Raw genomic sequence first — 25,182 nt, forward strand, 5'->3', positions numbered from 1 at the left:
GAGAGACAATATAAACATAAAATGTGGCCTTTAGTTTGAAATAAATACGTAATATATTAAATAACTTTTACTCCTCTATTTTGTGGTGTTTTTTAAGAGTGGTATTTTTTCACTATTAAGGTGAACAAGTTAAGAAATTTAAAACTGATCAAGTTATAAATTATGATTCCAGAAAACTGAAGCAGCTTAGTACAGTGTGTGGGGAGAGAAGGCACTTAAATACTAATGGGATAGAATTAGTACTAATTCTACACCTGACAAAAATATGAAAAAATTTAGAGTACTGAATTAGAAATTTTTTTTAAACATAGACAATGGGGTCAATTTGTTTTGTTTGATTATGACCACTTAATGAAATTTTGTTCTTTCTTTTCCAATTCAGGGAAGGCAGAGAAAAGAATGAAAAGAGATATTTTGTTGAAAAAATAAAAATTTTAAAATAAGAGTAAAGGCAACAGTTCCTGCTGTATTCCATCCCAAACCCCACCTCTTCCCCCATTCAGAACATATATGAAAGTCTATTTTTTCATGCTTTAAAAAAAATGTAACTGTGACAAACTGGAATACATACAGTAGAAACCAGAATACTGAAGGACTTGCAGACAAAGAAATAAAAGGATCGACTAGAGAAAACAGAAATGTTTAGCCTTATGGGGAAAGGATGACCATAATACAAGGATTGCAAAGGTATCCTGGAAGTCTATATGCAAAGGCTAGGTGGTGAATTGATTGTTGATGTTATTTAGAGAGGATATTTGGTCATGTAAAAGTTGTTACATTTTTCTAGGGTTCAATTCATATTCTAAAATCTATACTTTTTAAAACTCTTCAATAAAAAGTATTTTTTCCAAAATTTAGGAGTTCTTTAAATTGGGTCTTTTAAAGTGAAACATTTATTTTTAAAGTATTTGATAATTGTATTTCAATATACAATAAATATTTCACATTTTCAAAACTACTACTCTGATTATGTGGTAATTGCACAAAAAAAGATTAAGGACCCCAATCTAAAGACTAAATGACTGACCAGTAGTAAACAGTAAGCTTTTCCTAAAAACTAAAACTGTCCAAAATAAATAAAAAGGGCTGCCACACAAAGTAGTAGATTCTCTCATTTGAGGTCTTCATTCAACAACTAGATAGATGTAACTTGTTCCAGTAAATTCTAAAAGGAAATTTTCAACCACAAAAGGGATGGAGACTAGATGTTCATTAAAGTCTCTTACAAAATAGATTCTCTTAACTTTCACTTTGTCTCTATTAGAAATATATTCAAACAGCTAGTAATCTCCTTTTTACTCAGGCATTGTCAATAAAGTCAATGAGATTGAAATAACAAGAGACACTTCAAGCAGAGACTTTTAAACATCAAGGAAATCAATAAAATGTCTGATTTGTGAGATATCAAAGAATTTTCATAATAGCTTACCATCCAAGTATAAATTATGATTATGTATAACCTAAACTATATTCAGTTGATTCTGCTGTTATTTTACAAAAAAGCTTTCTACAGAATTTTTCATTATTTGCCAAGTTCATCAATATTGATATAACAGTGCAAAAGTCTAACGTGTAAGGCTAATTCAGCTATAACTCCAACTGCTGGGCATTAATTTATTTTCAAGATTTTTACAGTTAAAAAAAACTGTTAAGGTTGAACTTCTATGAATGTATATAGCTTTATTTTTAACAATAATCTCTATGCATGTCCAAAAACTGTTTTTTTTTAATAGAATGCTGTCTCCAACCCCCAATTTTAACATGGAATTAACATAAAACATTATATTATTGAATCTAGGGCATTATTCGTTTTATTTTGTTGCTATTTCTTTTGTTGGGGGGGCGGGGTGAAGGGGGATTTGCGAGGCAATGGGGTTAAGTGACTTGCCCAAGATCATGCAGCTAGTAATTATTAAGTGTCTGAGGTTGGATTTAAACTCGGGTCCTCCTGACTCCAGGGCCAGTGCTCTACAGAGCAATATGGTTTTATAAGGCAAATGTACAGAAAATACTTTTAGATATGTATTTTTCACACAATTATTTCCGAATCTAAATATTTTTAAAGTTATTAAAATTTGTACTATCTTATATAGGGATTTCTGTTCAATAGTACTGATATTAATCAGATCAAGGATTTTTCCTATTTATATAAAATGTTTTTGTTTCGATATAGCTATTGATGAGTTTGTATGTAATAGCATTTACTACCTTTTCAAAAATAATTTTTCATGAATAAAAATGCTAATACTCAACACCCCCCAAAATTTTCTTGCTTTTAAATTTATTTTTCAATATATAAGTCTATCACCAAACTGGAATTAAACAGCATATAGTGTGAAATATGGATTTTTATTTTACTTTTTTGAATATACTTTTAACCAGTTTTCTGAATTTCATAAAATAAGAGTCCTTTTCACACTTTAAAAAATTTTCTGGTAATATAAACACCAGATCTTGTATTCAAGATCTCTATGGTATCATTTTTGTTCATTGATCTTATACTTTTTGTGTTTTAGTTTACAGTGTGAAAAGTCAAACACTGCAAAAGTACTCCAACTCCATGAGTTAACCACTCCCATTCTACAGAATATTATGACATTCATTACACTTGTTTCATTACTTTTCCTAGTATATTTGGCTGATTTTCATTAAATCAATAAATTAACGTGGAGATTATCTGCACTGTTACATTGATTTCTCATTTATAAAGAATACTGAACATCATTCTAATTGTTTGCATCTTATATTTATATGAACAGTTTAATAGTTACCTTTATATATATAAAAAAGTAATTACTTCAAAAGGGGGCACAAATAGGCACACACTATTTCATTTATGTGTTGAAATAATTAAAGATAACAAAGCATTATGGGGGTAAAAGATGCTTATGGGGTAAAAGATATACTTAAATATTGCTAACAAATTGTTACATTGTTAAATCTTTTTGGCAGAGCAATCTATTATTTTACTAGAGGTTATCCTATAGGACAATAATCACAGAACTAAATGTAAGTGGAAAGCATTATGAAAAAGAACAAAAGCTATAGATTCAAAGGTAATTCCTAGTACACTGCTCAAAATAAAGATGACTCTCCTAATAAATTCTTAATTTATCTTTCTTCATCATTTTGTTAAAAAGAGTAATTTTGTTGAGGTGATAAAATTTCTAACTGTATTTCCATGACTCTTTAAATGCTTTTCCCAATTGCTACAATCATTATCATTCCCAATAATTAAGCAAAGTGGCAACAATATCTTTTATATGTTTCATGTGATACTTTCATTTTGTAACAAGACTGCCCCATGACTAATTTACATAAATCTCTATACCTAATAAGATGAATGATTATGAGGATAACAATTATTCATATTAGGCTGACTTACCATTGAAATGCATTGTAATGGAAGTAGACCAAACCAAGGCCATATAAAAAGGCAGCATTCTGTAAAGAAAGAATTTTTTTTTAGAAAGGCAAACAGAACTCATATTTTAGAAATCCCTGTCATTTTGTTTTCTTGCATAACACACTATTCTTAATGAATTCATAAATAACACCAGTATGAGAAAACAGAAAAAAAAAATAGGGGTTCAAAGATCACTAAAGTAAAATCCTTTTTTTCCAAATTTTTGGTTAAGATTTTTTTTTTAATCTATCACTTATCTAGCAGTTAGAGGAAAATTACGGATTAAGTCCTAATTTCCTTATTTTAAGACTGAATTGTTTATGCTCCTTGAAACTTCTGCTATTTCTTCAAAACCTTGTTCTACTACATATTTCTTTCTTTCTTTCTTTCTTTCTTTCTTTTTTTTTTAAGGTTTTTGGAAGGCAAATGGGGTTAAGTGGCTTGCCCAAGAACACAGCTGGGTAATTATTAAGTGTCTGAGACCGGATTTGAACTCAGGTACTCCCGACTCCAGGGCCAGTGCTCCATCCACTGCGCCACCTAGCGGCGCGCTCGCTACATATTTGAAAGTCAATTTCATCTCCCTAACAACAAGATGATTTGATCAAAGGAAAGAATAAATGTATTAAGGAGAAAATTTATTATAAATTTATTATAAACCCAAAAATATTTTAAGAAAAGCTAGGAACTTATTACTGATGCAGAAAAAATAAAAATGAAATTATTATTGATACAGAAAAAACAATATGGAATGATGGTTTACTTACAATCTTTAAAAAGTGGTAAACAACTTAAATAAGTAAATAATAAAGTCTTGGTGTACACCATATTTTTAATAGATTGCTTTCCATGATCAATAAAGTTATTTAATAAAAATAACTTAAATTAAGCACAATCTGTAATGGGGATAAACTAGAAGTCATAATAAAATCAAGAGTGAAGCACGGATGTCCATTATCACCACTATTTTTTGATATTTTCCTAGAAATGTTAGCAACAAAAATAAAATATGTAAAAGAAGCTGAAAGAAAAGGAAATGGAAACAAAGCTGCAACTCTGTAGATGAAACGATGGCTTATTTATTTAGAGAACCTGAGAAACATAACTAAAAATTAATTGAAATAATGAATAACTTTAATAGTTACAGTTCATAAAATAAACCCACATAAATCATCACATTTCTATATATTATAAACCAAAGCCAACAGGAAAGAGATAGAAAAAAATCCATTTAAAATAACTGCAGGCTCCTTTCAGCAGTTCAGCAATCAAGGACAATCAATTCTGAGAAATCTGGTTTTGGAAAATGCTATCCATATCTAGAGGAAAAAAACTAAGGTTCCTGAAGGGAGAGTAAAGCATACGATATGGTCTCTTTTTAAAATTTCTTTTATGCTTTTTCTTTTCATGGTCTCCCCCCCCCCCAGTTCTAATATCTCTTTCACAACATGACTAATATGGAAAATAATTTAAACCCAATTTTACATGTACAACCTATACAAGACTGCTCATGGGCATGGGTATGAAAGGAAGAATGTGAAACTCAAAAGTTTGCAAAATAATGTATGTAGAAAACTACTTTTGCATGTAATTGGGAAAAAATTTAAAAAATAAAATAACTCCAAACAGCATAAAATACTTGGGAGTCAATCTGCCAAGGCAAACCCAGGAGCTAGGAGGAAAACAGTTACAAAACTGTTTATACAATTTTACACAATCTAAACAATTGAAGAAATATTCATTGCTCATGGGGAGGTCGGATCAATATCCCATTTTATCCCACTTAATTTACTTAATGCCAGGCCAAATTAAGAATTATTAAGAAAGGGGCGGCTAGGTGGCACAGTGGAGCACTGGCCCTGGAGTCAGGAGTACCTGAGGTTCAAATCCGGCCTCAGACACTTAATAATTACCCAGCTGTGGCCTTGGGCAAGCTACTTAACCCAATTGCCTTGCAAAAAAAAAAAAATATATCAAGGGAAAAAATTTAAAAAATGTAAAGGCAAAACTAGCAGTACCAGATTTCAAACTACAATACAAAGTAGCAATCATCACATAACCAGCTTAAAAATAGTGACATATTAGTGGAAAAGGCTAGGTAACCCAATATTCACTAGTAAGTGAATATAATAATTTAGTGTTTGAATAACTGAAAGATCCTAGCTTTATGAAACAATTGCTAGGAAAAAACTATAAAGCAGCATGGCAGAAACCTGACATAGATCAACATCTCATACCAGATACAAGGATAAACTCAAAATGCGTACATCCTTTAAAGAATGGTATCATAAGAAAATTCAGAAAACATTGAAAATTAAATTGTCAGATTTATGAATAAGGACATTGTTTGCAAGCAGACAAGGAATAGAAAGGATCACAGTAAATAAAATGGTTAATTTTGATTATATGAAATAAAAAAAGGCTTTGCACAAGGAAAACTATGCCACCAAAATAAGAATGATAGCAGGAAAAAAAATTTAAAGCAAAAGTTTCTCTAATAAAGGCCTCATTTCACAAATATGTAAATCAAATTTATAAAAACAAAGAGTCATTACACAAAGGACAAAGAATTTGTTTCAGAAGAAAATAATCAAACCTATGGGTAGTCATTGGAAAAATATGTTCTAAATCACAACTAATTAGAGAAATGCAATGTAAAACAACTCTGAGGTATTAGCTCACTACTACCAAAGAGGCTAATATAAAAAAAAGGGGAAAATAACAAATGATGGAGATTCACTAAGGCACTATTGGTGGAATTGTGAATTGAGCCAAAAACTATGGACTACAATTAGGCATGAGTCTAAAGGGACTGAAACATACTTTTTTCCCCATTTATTTTTCTTGGATTTTTCTTTGGGAGAATAGAGAACACAAAGACAACATGATTAATCTGGGAGGTATTGTGCATGACTTCATACACATATAAATAATATCATAGTTTGTCTCTTCAGTGGATGAGAGAGGGATTGGAATGAGAGAATTTGTTACTGAAAATGTAAAAGAAAAAGAAAATAAGAGATCTAAATGAAAGATAGAAATAGAGAAGGAGATAGCTAATATAGGCTGACAGCCCTATTTTTTATCCATAATATCCAATGCAATCAGTGCACTTTTAGAGCTGGCAGTGACTTTAATGGCTACTCAGTCCAACCAAACTTGCCAAGTAGTCATCCAGCCTCTTCTAGAAAACTTATTGAAAAAGGAGGAAATTCAATTTTCTGACATCAGGACTACAATGAAGTCTTTTAAACTTCCACTGTTCTTTAGTTGACCTCCAAGTCCAACAACAACAAACAAATATAATCAAATTTGTCCCCAAGTCTTCCCTTCTTTTTAGGTTACACAAGCCAGATTCTCTCAACTAATCCTCAATGAAGTCTTTCAAGAGTTAGCACAAGTACCTCTATATGCCAACTTTCCTAATTTCCAGACTTTTTAGTGGCTATTCTACATATCTCATAACTACTTTGTATTTATCCTACATACATTTACTGATTCCTAATTGTCATCCCTATTAGAATGAGCATTTTTTACAAGTAGGTAGTGTTATATTTACTTATAACATAAGATCAGAGGTCAGTGCCTCATGCCTTATGTGTAATTAGATAATGCTTAATTAATACTTATCACCTGACAGAAAACTTTTAAAATTTTATTTATTGGGGTGGCTAGGTGGTGCAGTGGATAGAGCACTGGCCCTGGAGTCAGGAGTACCTGAGTTCAAATTTGATCTCAGACACTTAATAATTACATAGCTGTGTGGCCTTGGGCAAGCCACTTAACCTCATTTGCCTTGCAAAATCCTAAAAAAATAAAATAAAATAAAATAAAATTTTATTTAAGACAATGGGGTTAAGTGACTTGCCCAAGGTCACAGAGTTAGGTAATTATTAACTTATTTGAGGCCAAATGTGAGCTCAGGTTTCCTCCTGATTCCAGGGCCTGTACTCTAAGGTAAACTCTTTATCATCTTGGTTGCAATCCTCTAGACATTTTCCCTTATCAATGTCCTTAAACCATGGACTTAGATGAGGTTTGACAAGGGCAGAGTACAATAGTTATCATCCCTATTCCTAGAAGGCATACCTCTCATACCTAGCCTAAGACTACATTCTCCCTTTCACCCATTAGCAAATTTCCCTTGACCTCTCCATTTTCTTAAGTGATCCAAAGTAGCCTTTAGTTATCTCCTGGCCCTAATCCTTACTTCCTGGTGCTGATTAGTTTCTTGAGACACAGCCATTCTTTTTGCTAGCAATTGTATCTCCAGAGTTTACCATAGTGTCTGATACACAATAAGTTAACTGAAAAGGAAAAGCTATAGTCATCTAAATATGCAATGGAACTCTAAGAAAATGTAAATAGTAGTTTAAGAAATCAAGACTGTCACAAATGACATTATTATGGATCCTCTAGTATTAAATGTATTTAATAAAAAAGGAAATAGCAAATAAAATCTGACCTGCCTCCCAAGATGTGCAACTGTGTGACAGTACATCTAGCCCTGGAATCAAGAATTTAGTTCATGATTGGCTCTTGTCCTTCATTACCAAATTAGATCAAAATGACATAACTATGTTTAAGACAAATTAAAGTGTGTCCATCTCTGGGTGACCAAACCAAAACAAGCTCAGAATTCTTTACAACAGGCCAGGTGCAAATAGTCCATGTGAACACCTGATGTGGGTACTCTAAACTTAAGTATGTCATGTTTCCTTTGAACTGCTTCAATTCTGCCTTCCTCTCTGATGAGGGCCCGCCATGGTACACAATCCTGTGCCAGCGGTGCTGGCACTGCTGGAATGCTAAGCAATTTAGCTTGAAATAATTTAAATGTAAGCAATTCAAATTTCCTAACAGGGTACTAGTAAACTGTCCAGGTTTCACAGGCAGACAACAATGAGGTCAGCACAACAGCTCTGTAGAACTTCAGTTTGGTAGGCAGTCTCCCACACTTTCTTTCTGAGTCTCCCAAATACTGAATAGATCTGGCAACATGTGTGTCATTGTTAATGTGCACCTCCTGGAAAGGAAACTGCCAAGGTAACTGAACTTGTCTACAGGCCGCAAAACTTCTCTATTTGCTGTAACTGATGGTTCTACTACATAAGGATGATGTAGTGCTGGCTGATGGAGCATCTGTTTTCTTGGTGTTAACTGTTAGACCAAAATTAGCACAAGTAGCAGAGAACTGATCATACTTTGTTGCACAGTGCACAATCATTTACAATCAGAAGATCATGCACCAACTCCCTCCACTTTGGTCTTTTCAAATTGAAGGATTTACTACCAATGCCCTGAAGACTTATTTATGGATCAAATAACTATGATGCACCTCAACAACTCTTTGCCAATGGATCCACATTGATTAACAATAGGGATATGATCCTAGAAAGGTGGGCTGAACACTTGGGTAGTGCTCTTAACAGACCAATCAATACAGAAGCTACTGACCATTTACTTCAAGTTGAAGTGAAACAGACCCTAGTTGAAGTTCCAACTGAAGATGTTTTGAATGCCATTAGACTCCTTTCAAAGTGGCAAAGCACCTGGTACTGATTCTATTCCAGCTGAGATCTACAAGTTGGTTAGCCATAAGCTGACTGAAATTTTCCAGGTTATATGGCATTTTCATGTAATTCTCCAAGAATTCAAGGCTGCCTCCATCATCCATCTCTGTATAAAGGTAAAGGGAATAGATTGCCCTGTGACAATAATAGGGATATTTCTCTTTCAATAGTTGCTAGGAACATTCTTGCCAGAGAATTATTATGCTTCACCTTCATCTGAAGCCAGTGTAACTTCAGAAAGGATTGAGGAACAGTCAATATGATGTTTGCGGCCCTACAACTCCAAGAAAAAATGCTAGGAGCAGAACAGGGGTCTGGATACAACATTATATAGATCTGACCAAGGCCTTTGATACCATTAGTTATGAGAGTTTATGGGAAATTATGTCAAAATTTGGTTGCCTGGAGAAGTTCATCAATATAGTACATCAGTTTCATGGTGGCGTGCATGTCTGGACTCTGGATAGTGTACAATATTCTCATGAGTTCCAAATCACCAATGGAGTGTCCTTGCTTCCATGCTTTGTAGCATGGTATTTTCAACCATGTTGTCAAATACTTTTACTGAAAATGAACATGGCCTCAAGGTCAGTTACAGCACCAAAGGCAAATTCTTGAACTTGAAAAGGCTACAAGAGCCAAGGTCTTAGTTCACAGGCAATGTAAAAGATTCTACTGAATCCTTTAACCTTTCAGAGACTCAAGCTATTTTCTAATGTTACAAGTTTCAGAGAGGAGGTATAGATCCACACTGGCAGAAACAAAACTCTTATGAGCTAACATTCATTGGTGAAAACAAGTAGATATAGGGTATGTAACAAAATAAAGGGTTGACAGAAAGCAAATGGAAGGGATTTGAAAAGGTGTCATGTAGTAGATTTAAAAAATATGGTAGGGGCAGCTAGGTGGCATAGTGGATAAAGCACCAGCCCTGGAGTCAGGAGTACCTGGGTTCAAATCCAGTCTCAGACACTTAATAATTACCTAGCTGTGTGGCCTTGGGCAAGCCACTGAACCCCATTTGCCTTGCAAAAAAAAAAAAAACACATAAAGAAGTTTCTATTGGATCCTAGAAGTGATAGAGAGCTAGAGATTTTTTTTAAAAAACAAAGTCACAAGATCAAACCTACACTTTAAGAAAACCAATGGAAGGCGTGTCTAAAGAATCCAGTAGAGGAAGAAACCTATTAGGAAGGCACTACAAGAGAGGTAGTGAAAATACATGTTTAAATTTTCTAAGTTCTATATTCTACACAGGGATGCTAGCCATTGCAAATAAACTCTAATACACTGTAGCCTTTGAAGTGAGTGGGTAAAAAAAAGTATCGTTTTTTTCAAATATTCAACTGGATGTCATGGGACATTTGCTGGATTCCACATAACAGATCTTTTTCTTATATATTTCACCTAAATAAGCATATTTAAGAGAGAATAAAAGATTTTTTTCACCAATTTTCATACTAGAACCTTCACAAACATTCTAAAAGTCTTGGATAGCTAGGTGCACAGTGGTGACTAGTGCTAGGCCTGTAGTAAGAAAGACTCATCTATCTTTCTTAGTTCAAATGTGACCTATAGGATGGGGGGGGGGGAGATACCTATTTTTGACAGATCCTGGGTCTAAAGAAAACAGTAAAATTTTCCTTCATAAGATTCTGAAGATGTTTATCTATTGAAAATCATCCTTTTAGTACCTGAGCAGCTAGGTGGTGCAGTGGACAGAGCACTGGCCCTGGAGTCAGGAGTACCTGAGTTCAAATCTGACCTCAGACACTTAATAATTGCCTAGCCGTGTGGCCTTGGGCAAGCCACTTAAACCCCATTGCTTTGCCAGAAGAAGAAGAAAGAAGAAAGAAGGAAGAAGAAAGAAGGAAGAAGAAAGAAGGAAGAAGAAAGAAGGAAGAAGAAAGAAGGAAGAAGAAAGAAGGAAGAAGAAAGAAGAAGAAGAAGAAGAAGAAGAAGAAGATGATGATCATCCTTTTTTGATTTTTTTTTGCAAGGCAATGGGGTTAAGTGGCTTGCCCAAGGCCAGAAGAAGAAGAAGAAGAAGAAGAAGAAGAAGATCATCCTTTTTTGATTTTTTTTTGCAAGGCAATGGGGTTAAGTGGCTTGCCCAAGGCCACACAACTAGGCAATTATTAAGTGTCTCGAGGCCAGATTTGAACTCAGGTACTCCTGACTCCAGGGCCAGTGCTCTGTCCACTGAGCCACCTAGCTACACCCTAAAAATCATTCTTGAAATCCTTAGGGGAAACGTTACAAAAATAACATAAATATGAAGAACTCCTTTAGTTGCAAAGAAACCTGGAGCAATCATCCAATAAACTTTAATAATAAAAGAATTAGTGCCTTCAGTTTTCCATAAATGAGATAGAGAAAAAGAGCTCTCCTAGGCTTTGGATTTAGAAGAACTTAGTCCAAATATTCAGGGATATTGATAGATACAAAGCCAGCAGAATAAATTCTAAGAACAAAAATGGTTTTACATGAGTTTCTATTAGAAAATCATTTCTGTCATCTCTCATATTCTACATGATTTCAGATTTAATGATTATTTTAAATTTCTAGATCATCTTTTTTTCATGTTCTTTCTTTTTCAATGTAAATGTGGTAAAGTGACTTGCCAACACTGGTAGTAAATACCCAGGACTAATTCTGAACTCAGGTTCTCCTGGCTGGCAGTGTTCTATCCACTGCACCACCTAGCTGCCTTGCTCCCCCTTTACTTTCTTATAATTGTGTAATTTCTACTATTTTACCCTAACTTCTTAAAATTTAGAATTAAGTACTAATAGCTACTTTTCTACATGCCCTAAGATGCATGTCAATAAGCCCCACTGAATCTATTTTTCAAATTGAGAACAAGGTTTAAGTAACTTTTTAGAATTTAATTCAGATTAATTTTAAACAGTAAATCATTAGAAATATTTATCTTAAACAAACCAACTGAAATCAGATTCAGTACCTATTCCTAATAGACATGAAGAGAATGTAAGGAACATCCAGTGCCTTATCTATAAAAAGATAACCTCTTCTCTTTAGGACCTTCTAAGCTTTTTTGGTTCTCCTTTCAACCTTATGCTGTTTCTCAATTTTTTTTTCCTTGTAGATCTTCTTCCAAGTCATGTCTTCCCCCAAGTCTCATTTCTTCTACCCCTTTACTATTTCTCTAAGTATTCTCAACATTTCTATTCCCTGTAGATAGTTATCAGATCTGTTTATCTAGTCTTAACTTCTCTCCTCACCTCAAGTCTGTTATCTTGTAAACATTTTAAATTTAACATGTCCAAAAACTGAAATTGTCTTCCCCAATTCCTAAAATGTTCCTTTCCTATTACGATTAAAGACATCATCTTCTCCCAGGGATTGAAAATGGACAGAAATCAGGGACTTTGGGATGTTTGGAAATTAAAAATGGCAGAGAGGACAAAGTTGATGATAAATTCCTGATTATGGTCTTTTAATTAATCCCCAGATACAACCAAGGTCTAAAGAGGTCAAGACACTGGGAATGTCTGACAAGTAGCCCCATGAATTTTTTTTAACTATGTACTGTGGTAAGAAGTTTAGTGATAACTCATCTAAGAACATATTGGTCAATTTAAAAGAGAAAAATATGCCATAAATAATGTCTGTTTCTAAGGCTAACCAACAAAATCTATAATACAGCTAAAATCCATATTTCCATACTATATTAATAATTTTAACATATATTATAATGAAATCATCCTTAAAAGTCACTTCATGTTATATAAGAGAGCACAGAGGGAAAAATGACTGCACAAGAGAATTAATATTGGTTTCTGGCTAAGTCTGAAATAGTTTTCTTCCTCTGGGCTACCACAAGGAAATGGTTCAATGATGGTTCAAAGAAAAGAACTTAAAGCAAAAGGGTCAACAGAGGTTCATGAAATCACAGATCTAAATCAGGAATGGACTTCAGATATCACCTCATTTTACAGATGAGTTACTGACTGTTCTATAACTTAGAGCCACACAGGCAGGCCAAATGAAGCTTCAGGGTTTTGGCCCATTAACAGCCTGATGTTTCAAAAAACTTTTTGAAGTTCAAATTTCACTGGCTCAAAACTTTTCTTTCATTTTAAATAATGTTGTTATGGAATTAATTATCTTTTACAAAGATCTAACTTTCATCTAAAAATGGAATTCACCTTCATATCTGCTATGGGAATAATGTGTAGCACAATATTTTAGTTATACGATTCTTTTGTCATGACTAGAGAATCTCAGATTAAAAAGAACTTCGGAGGTCATCTAGTCTAACCTCCACTACTGGTGAAAACCAGAGAGCTTGAGTAATTTGCCCAAGTAGCATAGTTAAAAAGAAATAGAGGTAGAATTTCAGCCCATATGCTCTGACTCCAAATCCATAGATCCTTCCAGTGTCCCCTTATTTTCACCTAGTCTCCTCTGTAACCAAAAGTACAGACCTGTGGAGGCCTTACTCAGAAAGAAATCACATCAGTTCAAAAAACAAATGATCTATAGTCTATCAAATAAAGCAAAGAAGAAAGGCATGAAAACACAAGATAAATATCAACTATAAATAAAAATAAAAATTAGCAATTTACTATCAATTATGAACATTTAAGAATCACAAAAGATGACTTTCCTCCAGATGATAATTCCTATGGATTACATATAAAAACAGTTATATACCCTTTGTTATACTTAGCTTTCCACATAAAGGTTATCAGTTCTGAGGGCACTCATAATCAGAATAAGGTTTCAAATGTCAAAAGGATAAACCTATCTAAAGCAAAATTTCAAATTCAGAGTATTAACTTTGAAGACAGAAACAAGTGAAATATGTTCCAGTTCTTTAAAAAAGTAATAAAACAATATTATATCACCATTCCACTATTAAGTGACCTTAAATTAAATCTAGTGGATAGTCAAACTTAATGGTGCTTACTCTAAATTTGAGCCACATGCCATATGAGGAAAAGTGATACACTTTTGTATGTCTTAGGCTCAAGTCATCAGGACAAAATAATCTTAAATACCAGTATGACCTATCACCAGAAATTCTCTATTGCATTTTCTATAAATCCGATTGCTCTTTAGCTCTTATAATATCTATACCCCAATGTAATCCCTCCCACTTCCAGAGAATCATCCTTTAACAACGACAGTTGTTTAGAGCAAAAAGAAATTTTTCACAGTGATCCAGCCAAAGTTTGTCAAAGGCACAACTGGAATCAATAGCTTGCCAACTCTTGAATGACTATTCACCCTGTAATACCTCTCCTTCCTTTTGTTATTCTTCATTTAACTATGAATTTTCATCTTTTTTTTCCCTAAAGTAATGAAATTAGCTTATTGTTTAAAAATTCTTCCCCCAGCTATATGCAAAAACAAGTTTCAGCATTTACTTCTAAAACTGATCTCCAAATTCTCTCTTCCTCCTACCCCATTCTCCCCAATGAGAAAACAAATTACTTGTGTAGGTTAAAAATGTGCAGCCATTAAAAACATTACTTCTACAGTCATGTTGAAAAGGTAAACATAACCCCCCCCCACACACACACACACACAAAGAGAGAAACCTCAAGAAAATTAAAGTGAGAAAAAAGGGAAGCTTCAGTCTGTATTCAGACTCCATCAGCTTCTTCTTTGGGATGGACAGTGCATGTAAGTCCCAGAGAAAAATGCTTCATTGTTTTTTTCCTACAGATATATTGCTAGCTATATTTTCCTCCATCCACTTGTACCCCACTCCCCATTCATTCTATTCTCTCCTTTCACCCTATCTCTCCTCAACAGTGCATTGCATTCGACAACCCTCTCCCACAATCTTTCTTCTATTCTATCACCAACGACCCCCCCCCCACTTTCCTCTCTTTACTTTCCTTTTAGGGTAAGAAAGATTTCTATAACCAAGTGAATGTGCACATTATTCCCTCTCTGAGCTACTTCAAATGAGACCAAGGCTCCCTCCTCATTCCCCCTCTTCCAATCCATTGCAAAAGCTTTGTTTAAAAAGCCTCTTTTGAGTGAAATATCTTAGCCAATTCTATCTCTCCTTTCCTTTCTCCCAGTACATTCCTTTCTCCCCCATTAACTCCATCTTTTTAATATATTATACCTGCAAATTCAACTCCCTCATATGAGTTATCAGTTCCATCTTCCCATGCAGGAGTACAAGCAATTCACAATTCACATTCCCTCATAATTAGCCCTTCTCATCCAATCTCTTTATGCTTCACCTGAGTCCTGTACTTAAATATGAAACTTTCTGTTCAGCTCTAGTCATTTTACCAGCAAAGTTTTAAAGTCTTCTATTTCACTGAATGTCCATCTTTACCCCTGAAAGATTATGTGCAGTCTTGTGGGTTGGTTGATCCTCAGTTGTAATTCAAGCTCTTTTCCATTCCAGAATATCATATACCAAGCCTTAAAGAGCCCTTAATTTAGAAGCTGCTCAATCTTGTGCAATCCTGACTTGTGGCTCCACTGTATCTAAATTATTTCTTTCTGGTTGTTTGAAGAACTCCCTTGATTTGGGAGAATTCTGAAATTGGGTTATAAAATTCCTGGCAGTTTTCATTTTCAGATTTTGTTCAGGAGGCAATTGGAGAATTCTTTCAATTTCTATTTTACCCTCTACCTCTAGGACATCAGAGCAATTTTCCTAGAGAACTTCTTGAAAAGGAAGTCTATAGGCTCTGTTTTCATCATGATTTTCAGGTAGCCCAATAATTTTTAAATGATCTCTTCTGGATCTGTTTTCCAGGTCAAGTTATTTTTCCATTAAAATATTTCACATTTTCTTCTTTTGCTTTTGTTTTATCGTTTCTTTATTTCTTATAAAGTCATAAGCTTCCCTTAGGCTCCATTCTACATTTGAAGGAATTATTTTATTCAGAAAGCTTTTGTATCTCCTTTTTCCATCTGGCCAATTCTCTTTTTTAAGGCATTCTTCTCCTCATTGGCCTTTTGGATTGCTTTTTCCATTTGACCCAACCTAGCTGTGAATCTCCTTCACCAAGCTGCTGACTTGGCTGTCATGATTTTCTCACATACAATTTTTCTTCTCACTTCCCAATTTTTCCTCGATTTCCAAAATCTTTTTTTGAGTTCTTCCATAGCCTGAGACCAATGCATATTTTTCTTGGAGCTTTTGGATATAGAAGCTTTGACTTTGTTATGGTCTGAGTGTGTGCTTTGATCTTCTATAAGTCCAAATAATCGCCCTTTTTTAAAAATTCTGTTGTTTGCTCATTTCTCCAGTTCATGATTTGACTTCTTTGTTAAAGCGAGGCTCTGCTTCCAAGATGGACAATGCACTATCCCAAACTTTTGAAGACTTTTGCAGATCTTTTCAGGGACAATTCCCTGGGAACTGCAAGTTCTCAATTCCTCCAAGGACTTAAGAGGCTATGACTAGTCTCCTGACCTGTGCTCTGCTCTGTGGATGACTACAAGCATTCCCCTGTCTGCTCTGGAAGCATGTGGAGAGTCCCTGCTTCACTGCAGGCTTTAAACTCTGGTGTGCTTCCCTTCTTTTTCCTGGGACTGGAGCCCCAGACTGCAATTCAGATCTGAGTATCGGTGAAGCAACAGAATCCTGCTTCTCAGGGAAAGCAAAGACACCTCTGCAATCTCCCCCGACTCCCTTACTGTCTATGGGGTGAGTGCTCTAGAAACAGTTGTCAGGTGGCTCTCTAACACTGCTCCTGGCCAAGGGGCCAGGCTGCGCTAAGGCCTGCATTGGACTGGGCTCTGCACTCATTCTGGTGCAGCAGTTTTCCTGTTGATCTTCCAAGATATCCTTGGCAATCCCTGGACTGAGAGGTCTGGAAACTGCCACTGCTGCTGGACACAGGTGCCCCTAGATCTTTGCCAGTTTGCTTGGTCCTGGCTCTGACCCCCAGTGTTTTAAGTCCCTTCCTGTCAATCTTTCCAAACTGTCTTGGACTGGAAAGTTATTTCAATATTTTGGGGGGTCTATCACTAGAATTTGGTTAGTGTCATTATTTAAAAATATGTGAAGTGGTTGGGGGAGATCTTGCAGGAATCCTTGTCTTAACTCTGCCATATTGACTCTATCCCGATGCTTTCATCTTTTAAAAAAGCAGCCTTGCGAAAAGTAAAATGTGGTTATTGGTAACAAGAGAATATAGTATTCCAATACAAAAAAAAAAAGTAATTGATAATAGAACAATATCACATACTTACTGCTTCATTTCTGGAGAGATAAATATTAGTGCAAGAATTTTAGAAGAAAGTTGATGCAGATATAGGATAATGTACTTTAATTTGAATCTGCACTGCTAAAAACTTATATCCAGGTGAAAAATTCAATCATATAAAAAATAGAATGACTTGTAGTTCGGTGCTCTTTGTAATATCATCTAAAATTATAGGACGACAGGTTCAGAACTCTACTGAAAATAAGGCACATCATCCAGGGTTGCAACAAGTAAAGACGAATTTCAACAAAGTTGGACAACAACTTCCTCACCAACCTTTTCCTCACAAGACACAAATACCATGATCATTTACTTGCAAACTGAGATATACCCAACTCTTCTTTTATCACTCTGAAATAACAATCTAAAAGGATAGGAAGACTGGGAAGGAAAACTTATCAAGCATATCTTTGGATCAATACAATTGGATTAATAGATCTAGGTCAAGAAATAAGATGGAAAGATAAAATCCTTCATCTCCTTGCCATAACATCCCTGATTTTAGAAATTATAAAATTTTATTTTGGATATAACTCAAGAAGTAAAAAAAGCAAAAATCAAGTGGCAAATAGCAGAAATGCAAAGATAGACCAACCTTCCAGTAGTCAGATTGTAAACTGTAGTACCTCTGGTACGCAGATAATGCTGAAAGAAGAAAAAAATATTTTTAGAAAAATTAAAGATAACATTATAAAGACATTAATAAGATTTCAAGTCAAATTAACTATTAAAAATTAAAATTAATCATTTAAAAATTTTCTCTGAAAACAGATGTTTGACGTCAAAATTACCAAAGTGTGTCCCCTCATTCTCAAAATGAATATAGAACAAAAAAAGATCATATTGTTTCTGCTCAGCCCAGTCCAAAACATTAGAATATTCTAAGAATAGCCCCAACACAAAAGTATTTGTCAGGTGGGTCCAATACCCAAAGGCTCTCAACACTCAATATATTTTGCAAATCCAAGACTAAACAATTGGATTTAACCGGGTTCTAAAGGGGCCCTTGGATTAAAATTAAATAACGTAGTACCTATTTCATACAACTATTCAAGACCATAATATTTAACACACTCAAACCCACACACGTAAACAGAAATATTCTTTGTAAGTAGTATTCACGTAATTATCCACAGAAACCTATAATTTCATTCATGATTTCTTTTTAAAAATTACTTTACCCTTCAATCCAACAATGGCCTGGCCTCACAATTTTTTTAAAAGTACAAAATTTCTAAAGTAAATAGTTCTCAAAAATCATTGAGTCTAAAAACACTAGTTTTTCTCTTAATCCCAGTCTCACAAAAAGATAAATGTATATATTGACTGGGATGAAGGGAATAACATCCACTATTAGTATGCCCTCAGATAAAGATTTTCTTAACACATTCTCTAATAAAGTATTTTGGGCAACTAAAGTTAAAACAGGAACCACCATAACTTTTGTATGGAAATTTAAAATTTAGAAAAGGCAATGTTCTGCAAGTGGCCCAGTGAGGTAAGTTTATCACAGTATTGTCCCATCAGACTTTCAATCTCGCATCCACACCACACCACACCCCCCCACAGGACTATTTTTCAAGTAAAGGATATAATAAATTACTCATACTCGCATTTGGTCTTCATATGTATGATATAGCTACATTCAAAAACAACCAACAGTATAAAACCACCACCATCTCCAAAAGACATGGAAAAGCTTTCCTGTGTGATATAACCATTTGTATGATGTTCAAAACCTTTAACTTGGCTTCATTCATCACTGTACTCTAAAATAAATTAACCAACTAGACCAAAATAAAATAGTCAAGTATAAGTTTTAAAGGTGCTTCAGTACATTACTTTTCTTTTATCTACAAGGGTCATCATAGATACCTCAAATCTTACAATAGAAAATTGTCTGCATTATTCCTGCTGTTGAATTCAAGCCACCATAACATTCTAGGCTCACTAAATGAGAATGAAAATTTAAAAATCTTACATAATTTAGTCTAGTGTTTGTTTTTCTCTGAAACAAGTAGAAGCAAGTTAAACTAAGGTATTTAAATTCAAGTGACTTAAGACAATCTTATAATCTGTTACTCCTAATAGATTTGTAAAGCAATTAGTACTGTTTCTGCCACCCAGTAGTTGACTAATAAATGCTTGTTCCTTTATTCATTCCTTTATTCTGTATTCTTTTTGTACTACTACACCTCAGGTCTTGTCTTGTGCCCTGATTACCCACTTTAAACACTGAAAGGAGTTCCTTTGCAGAACAGGTAATGCAATTTTGAAATAAACAAACAAATAGAGGGGGGAATAAAAAGGGATTAAGAGCAAGGCTGAAGGAATGGAGAGAAAATGGTAACAAAGCAAAAAATATTATTTATGTAGGGTACTGGGAAGTATAAAATTTTTCTTTAAAAACTTTCATACCTGGAAATGAACAGATACCGAGTACAAATAGAAAGGAACAAAATATTAGTGCTTTATCAAGAGATTATTGAATGAAAAAGATCAATGGAGTTTATAACTATGCTAAAAGTTACATATATCACATCACATTTGTACATAAAATGAAAGAGCATATATTTTCCAGAGAAGGTACCTTAGAAGAATATAGTAATGGTTACTACATATTTCAAAGGCAGCCAGAGTCAAGAACACAAGATGGAGGATATTCAAACAACATATAAAAACAAACACCTTAAAGATTATAAGCAATGTCTGCAAAATGGCAATGCCATTTGCAGTCCAAATATGGGTCTATTAAAGAACATTTTGTCCACAGTATTATTGTAGAGCCTAGTTGATTTTATTAATATTTTACTTATAAAGTTCATACAAAATTCAAGAAAATCACCAAAATGTTAATCCATTTATACTGTCTGATAATTCTATTGTAAATGCCTTTCTTCCATACCTTGTGATATTCTTAATAGTGGCCAAAACAAATTATTCTATTCAAGGCTTTCAAAGAAATTATATATACTCAAATACAAAAGATTCATAAAAAGGAAGATACACACACACACACACACACAAATACATACATATACACAATGTTTTATTAATGACCATGGAAAATACTAAGGATATTAAATTTCAGCCTTATATAATCATTGAGAATTCGAAACATCAACATTCAAAATAAAATAAACTTCAGAGAATAAAAGAAAATTCAGGCATTATAATCTGAGAACAACAAAATAAAATATCAAATCAGTAACATTTTCAAGTTTGGTAACATACAGGCTAAGCATTTTCCTTGAGGAAAATAATGAAATTAATAAATTCTACTCCAGAGAAAAAAAAATCAAGGCAGTGTTTTGGTTAACACATATTTTTCAAAATTAAAATAACTGGTTGTGGCTTGGTTTTCTGGGTTTTTTTAACTAAAAAAAAATAACCTTCCACCCCTCTTCAACCTCTCCCCACCTCCAATCAAGTACTTGTTTCTGCAAATCATCTATATTTTAAAGAATATTGCACATCAAAAAGTATTCTGGCAACTAGTTAGCCCAGTGAATAGAGCACAAGCTCTAGAGTCAGGAGTTTTAAGTCCAGCCTCAGACACAGGGTTTCCCTAGGACAAGTCACCTAACCCTGTTTGCCTCAGTTTCCTCATCAGTAAATAGGTTGGAAAAGGAAATGGCAAACCACTCCAGTATCTCAGCCAAGAAACCCGAAAATGAGGTCAAGAAAAATCAGATAGAATGTGACAAGAAGAAATATTTATTAATCATAGAAAATATTCCAAGGACTCAGGATATAAATACCAAGAATAATGTGCAATGAGGTGGCAAAAACGCAATGAGATTGGGGACAGACTGTTAAAGATTTTAAAAGCTAAACAAATATATTTATAGTTGATTCTAGAGGATTGGCATAGCATTTAAGAGAGATGCTTGAAAAATTGAGATGGGCTCCAGGTAGTGCAGCAGAAAGAGCAACAGCCCTGGAGTCAGGAAGTCCTGAGTTCAAATCTGCCCTGAGATACCGGATACTTGCTGTGTGACCCTGGACAAATCTTTTAACCCTGACTGCCTTGAATCCAGGGCTATCTCCAGTTATCCTGACTCATATCTGACCACTGGACTCAGATGGCTCCAGAGGACAAAGGGGTTGCTAACATAGCATAGAATCCCACTACATTTAAATTTAATTCACAGGCCTATTATGACATCACCTCCCTGATGTCATAGTATTCTTAGAAAATGAAAATCATCATCATCATTAAAAACTGAGACAACAATACAATTGGAGTTATGAACTGATCCAATAATTTTGCAAAGCAGTGTAGAACTATGCACAGGACTATTACTAACTCTTTCTACCAATATGTACAAAAATATTCAACCAGTTGTTTTTGTGGTAGCAAAGAGCTGGAAATTGAGGGGAAGTTCATCAATTAAGGAATGCACCAACAAGTTGTGGTATATGATTATGATGGAATTCTACTGTGCTGTAAGAAATGATGAGCAGTATGCTTTCAGAAAAACATGGAAAGATTTATTCTGAACTGATGCAAAGTTTAGCAAGCAGAACCAAGAGAACAGCAGCAATATTGTATGATGAATGACATAGTCCTCCACAATTCTCTCTGCGAAACCCTGCAAAAGGGCTCTGGATGAAAAATGCTATTTGTCCCTAAGTAAAGAATTGATAGAATTTCTATACAGATCAAAGCACATTTTCCAAAAAAGAACAACTTTTTTTTTCTGAGCACTAAAACAGTATGGAAATACATTTTGCATGACAATACATTTTTGTACAATCCATTTCTGATTGTTTGCCATCTCTGAAAAGGGAGAGCCAAAGAATTGAGCATGAATTTTAAATTCAAAATGTTTTTAAATCAAAGTTAAAATTGTTTTTACATAGATCACCAGAAAAAGAGATGCTTTTTGACTGACTGATCTCTTCTGTACTGAGCAAAATTTTTTGTGCCAAGACCATCAAGAGGTCCAATTTATTCTCCAAATGACATTTAAAGAATATGCTGTTGGTTTTAAAGTCACTATGCTCATTATTTTTCTCCCCAAGTTTCAGTCCCTATCCCTACCACAGGTGATAAAATTAAGGTAAAACAGATTATTTGCTTTCTAATGATCCTAAGTTAAATGCTTTCTGACAGGTCTAACACTCGAACCACTTGGGGAAAGGACATTATTAGCATTAAAGTGAGATTGGGAAAGACTTAAGGGTGGATTTTTACTCCCCTAATTTCTATTCTCATGGCTTATAATGAATCTCTTTGACTTTGCTAGTTGGCAAATACACTGGAACTCAAAAAGGTGTCAGAGCTTAACATATTCCTGAAATATTTGCTTAAGGTACTAAATAAAATACTTTAGATTACAATGTCTAAATTATACAACTGGATTATGCATCTGGGACAATAATTTATTCTTGCAAATATTACAATACTGACCTTTCAATTATACCATTGAGCTGAAACTGCTTTCTCCAAAGTCAATAATGGTTTCTTACTGTTAAAGTCTAAAGGCCTGTTTTCAATTGCTTACCTTCTATGCAGGATGGCAATATTGACCTCTGCTCCTCCTGCTTTTGAACACTCTTCCTCAGATTTTTGTGAAACTAGATTCACCTATTTCTTAACAGGTTTATTACTCACAATTTTGTTCCTTCTGACTGCTTAATCTAATACTCTTTTTAAGGCTTTAAGCTATAATAACTTCCACATCTATGTATACCATGCTTCATCTCTTTCTCAAGTTCTAGTCATCTTTTACTAGTAAACTGTTTGCTAAATATATCCAACTTAATGTGCCACAAGAATTCCAAAGTCATTATGTCTAAAACAGTACTTGTTTCCTTTTCCTCTCAACTCCTCATTTCTTGTCAGGAGTGGTACCATCTGATTTGACAAGCAAAGAACCACTCTGAATTCTTCCTCTTTCTATCACATCTCACATCCTACCAGTTGCCAGATTTTATTTCTATTTAAATACAGCTATCATTCTCATTTAGGCCCTCATCACTTCTTGTTTCTTGCTTCCACAATCCATGCTCTATCTATCTGTCAAACCTGAAGCCAATGCCTAGTATACTTTCCTGCTTTACTTCTTAAAAATCAGATCCAGTGGCACCTCTTAGAAGAGAACTTTCCTGACTCCCCAGTAGTCAGTGGTCTTTCCTTTCCTTTTCACTCTCCAAATTACTTTATGACAGTTTGGGATAAATATTTTCTGCTCATTTTTATATATAGGACCATGAATTTAGAAATATAAAGGACATTGGAAGCCATTAAGCATGTTTTCAAATTTGTTAAGAAAACAGACAGAAATATTTAGTGTCTTTCCTAGAATCTAGAAACAAAGGTGTATATGAATCTTGTAATATAATCCATCTAGTAAATATGTTAAGTCCTGTCATTTCTGCCCCCTTTTACTTTTCTAATCTTTTTATCTTATTTCTCTGACTTCTTCAACATATGTAAAATTAAAAATTACCTTTTCCCTCCCCTTTTCTTTATTTCTCCATTACTGTGGAAATAGAACTACCTTCCCTCCTACTGATCTAGGCACCCTCCTTGATTATTCTCTCTCACAAGTCTGATGCAACCCTTCTACTTCTATCATATATAGTATTAAGTCAAATTAAATATATAGATTAAAATCAAATGTTAATGTTGATTTGTTAGTGTTATTTACTATGCTAACTGGATTAATAAACCTAACTATTCTTGCATTCCTAGTATAAATTCCACTTGACCTTAAGAAATTTCAACAATTCAGTTCAACAATAATTAGACATATTATGTGGAAATGAAAACAATATTTAAAAAGTTCCTGCCCTCAAAAGATTCATAACATATAAATAATTAAATACAAGATAATTTTAAAGTGAAACTATTAATACTATATGTACAAAGATTTCCCTTAAAAAAAAGATAGGTCATAGGCCAAATGTGAAGCTAAGAATTCTGAGAGGTATAAGAAGGGAGTGTTCTCCAGGCATTGGGGACAGTCCAAGAAAAAGACAAGGCAAAGTTAATGAACAACAACCCCCCCCCAAAAAATGGCTGTTTGTCTATAGAGTATATAAAAGAAAATAATAATTAAAAAAGGGGTAGAAATTAAAATAACCAGTAGATTAATTTTAATTTTATCCTAGAATCAAATGGAAGCTACTGCAGGTTCATCAGGGGAGTGACATGAATGTGTAACATAAGTATCGCACATGTCCTGTGTATCTGGTTTCACTGTAAAGTCAGACAGGGACCAGAAAGAAATCATTACCTACATATGTGACCCTATTGCAGCTCCATACAACCAGATCAGCAAACTGAAGATTGTCAATAGTCATACATGTGGCTGGAGAGTTGTCAGTTCAATTATGCAGTAGAAAAAAGATGAAAGCCCAGATGAAGCCATGAAATCTATAGAATCATAGATCTTAAGGCAATTCTGAATTGTACACCTCAGAGGTCATCTAGCCAAACACTTTCATTTTATAGGGAAGGTGATTAAAACACAGGAAAGTGAAGTGACTTGCCTAGTCACAGAGAGGGAGAGGTAGGAGGCCCAGATCTAATGCTTGTTCAGGTTGCACCCCACCCCGCAACACCCAGGGCTGGCTTGGTGTCCATAGTGAATGCATTTTGAAAAATTAAATGATGAAGATAGAGAAAACAGATCTTAATCAGAGCAAAGGCTTTTACTGCCTTATAATGATTCCAAAGAAGTAACTGTACCAACATTTGGCATTGTGATTAGCCCCTGTAATTGCCATACCATTTTATAATAACTTCGTTCATCACTTAAATTTAATTTCCTTCTAAAGTATATGCGTTTGTTTCACTTCCTCCATACTAGCACTTGAAACCATTAGAGATCAAATAAATTATTGGAATTTTTTAACTAGTTAAGATGAAATTTGGTATTATCTATACTGACTTGGGAAAACACAAGAAACTGCTGTTTGTTGAACTGAATAGAAATTATTTTAGAGGTTATCTACTGAACTCTTAAATCATTCT

At 34.2% G+C, this 25,182-nt stretch overlaps 1 protein-coding gene across 9 annotated transcripts in view; it reads right to left on the minus strand.

Moving 5' to 3' along the window:
- The window catches only part of KDM6A (lysine demethylase 6A), a 270,454-nt gene that overhangs the window by 159,978 nt on the left and 85,294 nt on the right, over nucleotides 1-25,182 (minus strand). For all 9 annotated transcript variants that reach the window (XR_012474018.1, XM_074214140.1, XM_074214139.1 and 6 more), the window contains 2 exons: nucleotides 17,791-17,840; nucleotides 3,386-3,444 (listed from right to left, as the gene is read on the minus strand). Coding sequence is in view for 7 of the 9 variants with exons in the window: in XM_074214139.1 (XP_074070240.1) it covers nucleotides 3,386-3,444; nucleotides 17,791-17,840 (109 nt within the window). In the remaining 2 variants the exon portion in view is untranslated. The remainder of the gene's footprint in view (nucleotides 1-3,385; nucleotides 3,445-17,790; nucleotides 17,841-25,182) is intronic.

The sequence above is a fragment of the Macrotis lagotis genome, chromosome 1 (assembly GCF_037893015.1).
Source record: "Macrotis lagotis isolate mMagLag1 chromosome 1, bilby.v1.9.chrom.fasta, whole genome shotgun sequence".
NCBI lineage: Eukaryota > Metazoa > Chordata > Mammalia > Peramelemorphia > Peramelidae > Macrotis > Macrotis lagotis.